This window comes from Octodon degus, unplaced genomic scaffold (assembly GCF_000260255.1).
Source record: "Octodon degus isolate 3935 unplaced genomic scaffold, OctDeg1.0 scaffold00091, whole genome shotgun sequence".
In the NCBI taxonomy this organism is placed as follows: domain Eukaryota; kingdom Metazoa; phylum Chordata; class Mammalia; order Rodentia; family Octodontidae; genus Octodon; species Octodon degus.
This window is the reverse complement of record NW_004524667.1, coordinates 4,006,648-4,017,362: the sequence shown is the minus strand read 5'-3', so window position 1 is coordinate 4,017,362 and position 10,715 is coordinate 4,006,648. Positions and strand designations below refer to the sequence as shown.

The 10,715-nt window shown below is 36.6% G+C and overlaps 1 protein-coding gene across 2 annotated transcripts in view; it reads right to left on the bottom strand.

Annotated features, from left to right (window-relative positions):
- Positions 1 to 10,715, bottom strand: part of Prex2 (phosphatidylinositol-3,4,5-trisphosphate dependent Rac exchange factor 2) — a 303,532-nt gene that overhangs the window by 87,979 nt on the left and 204,838 nt on the right. For both annotated transcript variants that reach the window (XM_004637531.2, XM_023722364.1), the window contains one exon: positions 3,062 to 3,279. In XM_004637531.2, the coding sequence (XP_004637588.1) occupies positions 3,062 to 3,279 (218 nt within the window). The remainder of the gene's footprint in view (positions 1 to 3,061; positions 3,280 to 10,715) is intronic.

Here is a 10,715-nt window from a genome sequence, read left to right as displayed (position 1 = left end):
TCATTTTCATACTTTTGTGCTGGATGGTTAAGACCAAGATAAAGCAAGACCTATATAACAAGAAATGTAACTTTTGTACTTGATAAGGTTCAGTCAAATCCCCTCAGGATTTAAGCTGGAACCCTGTACCACACTTTGTAGATCCTTTGTCAGTGTCAGCCATGTGGATGAGTCACAGCCATTGCTTGACCAATTTGCTAATCATCATTTTTCTGATTGAGAAGAATCCACATAGGAAGAAACATTCCTATGTTTCAGTGTGGCCTCTTAGTATTACAGAACAGGCCATGTTGTTCCAGCATATTTGAGGAACGTTCATGTGACCACCACATGTGCCCGGAGCTCAGGGATACCCAGACCCCAGATGAGCAACAGCTCTCAAAGAGCTCTTTGTAGTTCCATATGAGTTTTATATTCTTAATACAAAGGGACCACAAATATCTTTGATTGGTTTTCTTCAGAAATAGTCTTTGGGTATTTTAAAACAATTTTTAAAATAAATATAAGGGATTCACAAGATCAATTTTTTTTAAATGAAAGATATCATTGAGACATAATTTACACACTATGAAATGTGCCCAATTAGAATGTACAGCTCAGGGGCTTAGAGTTTATTCATGGGGTTGGTAGTTATCACCATTGTCTAATTTTAGAATATTTTCATTATTTCAGAAAGAAGTAGCACCCATTACCACTCACTCCCTATGTTCAGTTCCTAGGCAACTGCTAGTTAATTCTCCAAAACCTACTTCTTTAACATATCTCATGGCATCACAAATCATGAGGTCATTTGGGATGGCTAATTGCAAAATACTTTCCCAGCATAATACTTTCTAGGTCCATCTGTGCTGTGGCATGTATCGGCCCTTCACTTTTCCTTATGGCTGAATAATATTCTATTGTATGGGTGTATTACATGTTGCTTATCCATTCAATAATTGATAAACATTTGGGGTGCTTCACTTTTAAGTTATTATGGATACACTTACTGGGAATATTTGTGAATTTTTTGTGAATATAAGCTTTCACTTCTGTTGAGTATTAATGGGGTGTAGAATTTCTCAATAACTTGGAAACATTAATAATGTCAAACATTTTGAGGGCTAAACTTTTCCAAAATGGTTGCCCTAATTTATCTTCCTATAACCAATTTATAATTTCTCCATATCTTCAGCAATACATGCATTGTAGTCTTTAAGTAACAGCTCTCTAATGGCTAATGATATTCATCATCTTTTATGTTCTTATTGGCCATTTTTATGTCTTCTCTGGAAAAGTATCGACTGAAGTCTTTCAGCACTATTAAAAGGGGTCATCTGTCTTTTACTGTTGAGCCTTAAGAATTTTTCATATATTCTGGATATGTTATTTATTAGCTATATGATCTGTAAATACTTTCTTCTATTTCTTTTTTTCATAATTTTATTGATAAACAAATAGCAATGAGACAGTTTCAAATCAAATCGCTAGGACAGTTTCAATAATTAACACACTGCATACATTTTTCTTAGTGGTTAATTGCTATACAAGATGCGGACTTGAGATCCTATTTACAAACGCCATTAGAACAAATCATTCTATTCATTAAGAGAATGTAACTATATATCTATCCTAACCACTTTGAATACACAGATACAAAATGGACATTCATCTGTATACCCTTTTTTTGTTAAGTTCCGTTATTTGAATATTATAGGTGTGTAAACTCAGCAAAATATTCTAAAAGAGTCCAGTAGCCCATAATAGCATTGGGTCTGCTGTTTAACTGGCAATGTCAGAAATTGTTGACCTGAGTCCCCCACAGCTCAACATAAAGTTCTTCTATTTCTTGAGAATACAAATAAAATCAAGTTTAAAGTAAAAGTAGCAGCACTTGATTAAACCATAAAAGTTTTAATGTATGGAGGATAGAATGCAACTGAAGCTTCATGCATTCACTCACTCATTGAGGAAATAAGTAAGGCTCAGAATGTGTTAGGAAGTGGGCTTTCTACCATACACAATTTACAGTTCATAAACAATATTTTTCATTTTGATTTTAAGCACTTCCAAAAGCTCCTTATTTTAATTAAACATCAGAAATTGATCTCATATAATTATGATATACATAATTTTTTAAGAGTCATTCTAGTTCTTTAAAGTACACTGAGATTGATTTCCTTAACTGATAATTCCAGAACATCCCAGGCTATGCAGTACAGAAATGATCTCTCTACCCTAAACATCACTGGAGAAAACTTCATCTTAATTTAAAACCATATGTTTAATATCTCAACAACCCTACTTGGTAGCTCTATTTTTTATGTGTGTTGTAACACATCAAATAGGCTCTCCTGTTTAAAGTCATACTTCTACTAATTCTATTTAATGATCATTGAAAATTTCTATGTAAAAGTGAACATTTGTGCCTTTGAATGTTATGAAACTTACTACAACCACAGGGGGTGGATGCGAAAACTATTCACCATAGTTTTATTGTCCACATATTTCAAAATGCTTATTTCCTACGCATTTCGGATGCATACACATTGTGTATTTTACTTCAATTAGCGCAGTGCTCTTAGATGCAACAGAACAAATATACACACACAAAGGAAAGAACTAAACATTACTTAACACATGCAAATTTCAGACTGTTAGACATTACACTATGGGAATTATCTGAACTCATCTGTCAAGTACCATCTGGGTTATCAACCTCATCAGGAGCAAGGTTTTATGGCAGGCTATTTCTCCTGCGTCTCATAAAAGAAGAGCACCAGAAAGACACCCTTTCTTCTGATGACCTTGTTCAATCAGTGCTTACAGAGACCAGAAACAGCATTCTCAGCTCACAGCAGCCACAGAAAATGTATAAAAAGCAGGAAGAAGGAATGCATTCTACATAATTGTTGAAACTTGAAAGACCATGGAAAAGCATATCCTTTTAAGTAGGACAACAAGTGCAGGGACAGTGGTGATGCAGTTTATAAGTGGGCAAAGACCAACTACTTCATTTGGGGAGTGTGTGACCATGTAAGTCACAGCAGACACAGACACTGGGAGCCAGGTGATTCCTTACCAAGTTTGGTGACAGAAGTGACTGAAAGTGAAAAAGGACACCGGCATTCGCTATCTGGTCGAGCCATCTTCTGCTAGCCTCCCAAGTTTCCATCTCATTTTCCTTGCTGTTGTCAAACATCTGGTTCAAGGCAGCCATGAGCTGCTCAGAGAAGGCACAGACGGTGGCCACGAGGCTTTGGCAGAAAACCATGTCTCTCCGGAGCTGCGTTTCACTGTCTGTGATAAATGAGAACAAAACAGTTCTGAAAAATGTCACAGGTACAGAAAATCCATTCACTAAATGTTTACACATACCTGCATTTCATTTTTTTCTCAACTCATGCCATGTGAAAAATACAAATTTGAGTGTATTCATGGGCACAAGTACTTTAGTAATTATATATTCTAGCAAAAACTGACCACCAAAAAATTTAGAAACACTAGAATTTTTTTTCTGAATTGATAATGTAACTCTCCTCTGCAATCATTAAGTTGTTTTATAAAACACAAGAAAAATACACTTCAGTTATTTATGTATTTTTTACTGATGGGATAAAATTTTCAAATTCCAGTTTCTTCATTTTTTTAACAAATGAAATTCAGTGCCACTAATACTTTTCTAAAAAAAAATCTATTAAACTTATCCAAATGTGAATATGAAATGTATATGAGGAAAGACTATCTCCTGTCCAGTTTTTGTAATAATTAGCAAATCTCTATGTCCCAAGTTAAAACATTTGATTTAATGAGCAGTAAATACATCCACATTTATAGGAATGAGAATTCTGATTATTTTCTTGATACAAGTATTGATTTTCAAGTATTTACTATAGGTCTCATCCTGCACTTAACTGGAGTTTTAGTAGACTCCCTTTGAAGATGTACTTGCTTTGTGGACTACAATTTTTGAGATAGTTTTTTTTTCCTAATAAAAAGAAGCTTACACGCCAGGTTAACTTTTTTCAGTGGCTGGGTGTTTACAAGTTACATAAACTAAATGAATTCTAGGCCATACATTCTGCACATTCAAAAACCATGTGAACTAGAAGAAAAACACAGAAAAATACAGTGTGTTGAATATCTTGGAGGCTTCAGAACTCTCTGGAGAAAAGAAATACTGTCAATATTACTGAAAACAGAGACAAATGCCACCTTTCATCAGTGTTGGACACTCATTTTGTTGACAAAGAGGAATAGTTTTTTGAAGTTTACCACAATTATTGAGCATTGGTTTTTAGTAGCCCTCAAAAACAAGTATACATATAATGTAGTTACTGTGAATCAGTTTCACTGGTAGTAACACCAACTCTTGAAAATTTTATTGGAAAATACATTAAATGTTAAACTATTTCATTTCATATGGAAAATATTAATTTGTTAGATTGAGCTACATGAACTTGCTGCTTTGATAGGTCCACATGGTTAAAAATGGCAATTCCATGCAGTTCAAATAAACTAATGTGTCGAGACTTCTCACTTATGTGGTTCTATACATATGCCCTCTGCTACTTACTAGACAGGAAGGCATACTTTACAGATAACAGTAAAATAATAACATTGGAATAAACTTCATCTAATTCTCAAGAAAAAACCAAAACACTTATTTTGTTGCTCACAATTTATAACAAAGAATAGAAATTCAATATACTTTTTTAGATTTCATTCATTTTAATGAAAAAAGGATAAAATGGCAATTAAACAGTTTCAAAACAGGTAAGTATGACAGTTACAATAATTAATACACTGCATATTGTTGTCTTCACAGTAGTTATTCAGAGGACAAGATGTAGTCATGATATCTTGTCTAAACAATATTAGTACAAACCTTTCTTCTTACTGAACTAAGAGAAAGTAGCTGTATGTCTATCCTATCTTGTATATACATATATATGCTTTTTACTACAAAATGATCCTTTATTTATATCCTTTTTTTGTTTTATTTTGTCATAGATGAGTGTTACATGCTGTTAGAAAAGCTGTATTTGAAGAAGTCTTTAAAGGACCTTTTCATACTTGAAGCCACACTATAAAGATTGTACGTACTTGAATTCAGCAAAATAACCCAATATAGTACAATGGTCCATAATAGCAGTGGGTTATCAGAAGAACTGATAATTGTCAGAAGTTGTTGACTTGAGCCTTTTACAGCTCAGCATAATATGGCATTACTTTTTATATATCGTGGTTATACTTTTCTGCTGGTTGGTTAAGCAACAAAGTTAAAGCAAGACCTGTATAACTAAAAATGTGACTTTGGTATCTGACAAGGTCAGTCAAATCCCTCCAGGATTTACCCTGAAACTATGTACAGCACCTTGTAGATCTTTTGTCAGTGTCAGTCATCTGGATGAGTCATGGCCATTGCTTGACCAATTTGCTCTCTGTGAAAGCCTGAGCAATTTTTCTCTCTTGGTGACTCTCTTTAGGCACACTATACATTGTCGATCACTTTCTTCTGTGGCCTCATAATCTCCTTGATCAGAAAATTTGGGTCACCACTGAGTTACAGGATGTCACAATAGAGGTTCTCTTATGTCCTGAGTCCTCACTGACCTTAAAGGGCGAGGGCCAAAATATTGGCTATCCTTGTAGCCCCTCTATTTCTCTAATTTTTGGTCTGCAAACTTTAGTTGTTAAACATCAAGAAAAGAAACTTAATATTATTATCCTAATATCAACAGAGACAGTTGAACTTAACGTCACTATCTGCCTGAATATCACATGCTTAGACATAAAATGGAACTGCTATTTTCCAACAACCATTGATATTCTAAAATTTAAATCTCTATTCAACATACTTTTATAAATGAATGAATGAGGAAAAATAATGGGCTAGTAGAGCTAAAAATGAATTAAGTGAAAATAAATGTATGAATTCATTTTAAGGCTTCTTGTAATCTCTGGATTTAATTCAATTTAAGAGGGTGCTTTAGATAGGCTGTTAGTTCCAATGCGGAGCTGAAGTATTGAGGTTTAAGACAGAAATTCAATATGAAAAAGTTGTCTTAATCTTCCTCTTATACTCTTACATTGCTTTTCAATTGTCTTATAGTCAAGAAGAGAACTTGGATGAAATTTGAAAATACTTTGGCAGCTTTGGCAGGAATACTCCCACCTATACCCCAAGAATAACTTCATAAGATCTAATGTGAAAGAAATTGCTGATATTAAGAATGAGCAGAAGTGTAGGGAAGGGAGCTCTGGACCGGAGCAAGCTTCAGAAGAGATCACAAGGGTGAGCAATCTTGCTACTTGCAGAAATAATTCTCTCAAAAATGTTTTTGAGAAGAATTGGAATTCCTTCTTTTTCTATTTTAAAAAAGAATAATTAGACATTTAATCTTCTCTCTACTATTGTATACATTCTACATGCATAAAATCAAATTAAGATTTGCATTTATTATCTTTAACAAATCACAGCTTCATTAGAGTTTCCAATGTACAAAACCTATGGATAAATGTAACTGTCACATAAAAATTATATTCACTCATTAATTCAAACATTTAACAATGAATGCCCACAGACATTAAAGCTTGTCTCAATTACTGGATAAAGTCCAACCTGGAGACTCAGCCATGTCTGCTCACAATAAAGTGACCAAGACACAAACACAAGATGCCTTGGATCACACCGTAACTTAAATTTTAAACAAACATTTTTAAATGAAAGACACTTAATTAAACCTCAAGATTTCATGAGGGTATACGTCTTTGCTACTTTCTTATTTTCAATGTACAGCAAATGACTTGCTTGCATAAACTTCAAAATACACCTATCTCAGAAGCTTTTCAAGAACTCTATTTTTTTTTTCCAGAGCCGGGATTGAACTCAGGCCCTTGCGCTTGCCAGGCAAGCGCTTATTCTACTGAGCTATCTCCCTGGCCCCAAAGCTGTACCAAGAACTTTTAAAAAGTTACCATCTCACAGTGAAAGACAAATCTAGAAAATGGTAAAGCAACTAAGGTCTTGCATATATCCCCACTTTATGTAGAATTCTCATCATGATTCCTCTTTTTTCTAGCCTGCAGCAGTTCCTGGCACTAAGGGGTACTAGGTTTCTCTGCTGAATGGAGAAGAAGCACTATGATAAATAAAGAAGCACACCACAATCTTCTTCCAGAAAAAAACAAGCCTTTTCCTTTTAATTATGTAGTCATTCACAATTCACAATTGTCCAGCCTTTTCCAAAGATCTTCTCACTCTATTTTTATCAGGGCTATAGTAAGAAGTACAAAAGCTACTTTCAGCTTCTAGCAAAGAAGAAAAGCTAGGGCCTCTGGGTTTTTGTGATAACTTGGCTATTGTTCTTATAAAGTAAGATGGGTCTTGTCATGAGAGTCCACATGAAATAAATGGTTTTTGTACCTATCACAGGCTTCAGTTTCATTTCAGTATTTAAGCACCTACTAAATGCATCTACAAATATGTTTTTAAATATTATCATTTCATTTAACCTCAGCCATTTAAAACTTCAAATTCTATAATTAGCTAACTAATTAAAAGAGAATGAGGTAGGGCCAGGGAGATAGCTCGGTACAATAAGCGCCTGCCTCACAAATGCAAGGTCCTGAGTTCAATTCCCAGTATGTACCCCCCCAAAAAAGAGAAAATGAGGTAATTTCTAGGTACACACAACTAATCCCAGCTATTAGTCCAATGTAGGCCATGTAGGGAAAGGAAAACAAAATGAACAAAGAATAGTAGGGAAAGTATATTTGAGAAGAAGAAAGGTAGGAATGAAAGGGGTGAAGAAATATACATTATTTAGTATGTTTCGATTAAACTTGGCAACATGTTGGCTTGGGAGCAGCCTAGATGCTCAGTGAAGTGCATTCTGGGTGTGTGGGTGGGCCATGAATGCAAGACCTGCATTGCTATCATGTCCCTTTCCCCTTCCTCTCTGACCCCGTTGCCCTGTTCTTCTTCCTGACTGCCATGGAGCAAGCAGCTTCATTACGCTGCAGCTTCCACCATGGTACTTCTGCCTTGAAGCCAGCAGACCTTGGACTAAGTCTTCTGAAACACTGAACTGAGCAAGATTAGGTGACAGGTGTCAGGTATTTCATCCAGCAGCAGCAAAGGTGACTAATACTAAGAGATGCAATATACCCCTTCACATGAAGACCACAATTTCACAGCAAAATATTTAGAAAAACTTGTTTATTGCTTTGGTGTAAGTGGGAAAATAAATAAGCAAACAAAACAGGGAAAAGAATCATGGTAGGAAAAGAAAAAGAAAATGATATCAAAGTAACCATCTGCCAGAACATTTGAACATTAGTAAACAAGACAAAGTGTTGTAGTTGGGGTTTGCCAGGGAATAGATTTAATACAGGACACAAAATTTATAGGATTATCTTATAATTTTCACAGAAAAAGCCAAATAGAGACAAGCCCATGAGATCTGTCCATGCACTAGAAACTCCAAGAATCGAGCGGAGGGCCTGGATGCCCACAGCAATGTTCTGTGTGAGTCCAGTTGAAGGCCCAGGCCCGCATACATCCTAGATGAAGGTCTAGTTGAAAGCCTAGCACGCACAACAATGTCTCACAGAAGTCTGTATCAGGCTCTGCACTAGAAAGGTCCAAAGGCCAGCAATAGAAGCTACAAAGTGTGTACCAGTCAGATGAAAGATAGGTGTCAACAAGCTGAGGAATCTGCCCTGGAGCCAGGAAGCCATACTCAAGGCGAGGACCAGAGCTCCCCTGAAGAGAACCACAGCCAGCCTAGTCACAGTGAGGACCTGAGCTTCTCTGACAATGAGAACAGCTAAGTTCATACCAAGAAAACCAGTGTGACATGCATCTTCAGGAAAATCAGTAGCACACCATCTTCCCCTCTAGTTCTCCTTTTATGCTGTTGTCAGCAGTCCTCAGCTGGGCCTTCCATACACAGAAGCACACTGATTCAGTTCAGCTGGGTGTTACACATTGACCATGAGTTAATCCAACACACAAAGTATTCCAGGATCACTTCTGATCTTGGCAGAACTAAGTCTGAATTTCAAAACTGCCACCATCTGTCTTATTCAGTTATTCAGCAAGGCATAATTTGCTTAATCCCTGATACTCAAAACTATGCCTTGAATGAATGTCATTATTAATTGCCATTTACTCTGTATTTTTCTCATTGCTGAGACTAAATACCCAATACCTAAAACTAAAGGAGAAAACTTCATTTTGTCTCACAGTTTGTAGAAGTTTCAGTCCATATTTAACTGGATCCAAGCTGGCAGAGAGGCACTACAGAAGTGAAATAGTCTATGGCAGGGCAGGGCAGGCAGAAGGCAGCTGGCACTGAATTTGAAAGCATCAGGCAATAGGAAAACAGGGTTCTTTCTGATTCTTATATTCTGTCCAGGCTGCACACCCCAAGGATGAGTAGCACTCACATCTGTGGTGATTAACCAGCATTACACACCCGAGATCCAGCCAGCTCAAACCCCCCCTTGCCATGACAGCATAAGGCTTTTGAGGGACATCTAGATATAACATATAACACTAGTTATTATTAATATGCCTGAGGGTCAACTTATTTAAGTTGAAAACTGTGAAGACAAATAATATGTTCATATAGAACTGTAAGGACCCAACGATGTTAGGAGTGGCTAAGGCTGGAAATTGATCCCATGTGGGAGGGCAGGACAATGCATCAGTGCCTAAGGCAGTCAAGCTACTTCAGTCCTCAGAATAACATCATGCCTGGTTAATGTCAGCTGTAAGTCACCAAACAACCTTGTGTCACATAATACTAACTTTGCAAAAGTATAAGTGCCCCTACTCTTGTTCTGGGGCTTTGCCTAATTGGCAAATGGGCTACCACCTGACCCAGCTCTTGTCTTCTTGTGTATCTTTCCTTCATTCCTGCTGTCCTTTCTCCCCAGTGTACACCAAGAAATCAACAAATCCCTACAGAATGAGATTCATGAAAACAGGTTCCCTGAAATTTGTTAGCAGTACAGTTCAAAAACTGTGAGATATCTTTATTATCATTACCATAAAGTCAAAAACAAGGCAGAAACTTGTTTAATTAAAGCCAAACCAATCAACCAGCAAAAAAGCCCTGTTAGTTAACTTGGCTCTTTTATTCATAAAAGTACTCATAAATTCTTCTCTCTCTATTGAGACCCTTGCAACATAATTTTGAGCAACTTCCCATCAAAGTCAGAATCCCAAAACAGGCATGGTGGTACATACCTACAGCCCTCACTACTCAATACGCTGTGCAAAGAAGACCATAGGAATTGCAGACCAGCCCAGGTAACACAGCGAGACCCCATCTCAAAAGGGACAGCAGAATCCCTGTCTAGGAACTTTCTTCAGAGTGACAGTTATACCCTGGCCAACAGAAGATGTTGAGCACCCATGGACTTAAATCTACCACATGAATAAGCCCAGGCTAGCCTCTCTGATGATGACAGACACACATGTGGCCCAGTCAGGATTGGACCCTAGCCATCATCAGTATCCAATCACTACACATGAGATGGAAGTAATCCTAGGATACCTGTTCCTAGCCAATCTACCACCTGGCTGCTGACATGGGAAATCCCAGTCAGTATCAATGAAACTTTTCATAGATTATCAGAACGAGTTGGATGACAGGAGACACACGAGGAATGATAAATGCTTGTTGCTTTACGACACAAACAATAGAAATATTTTTAAATAA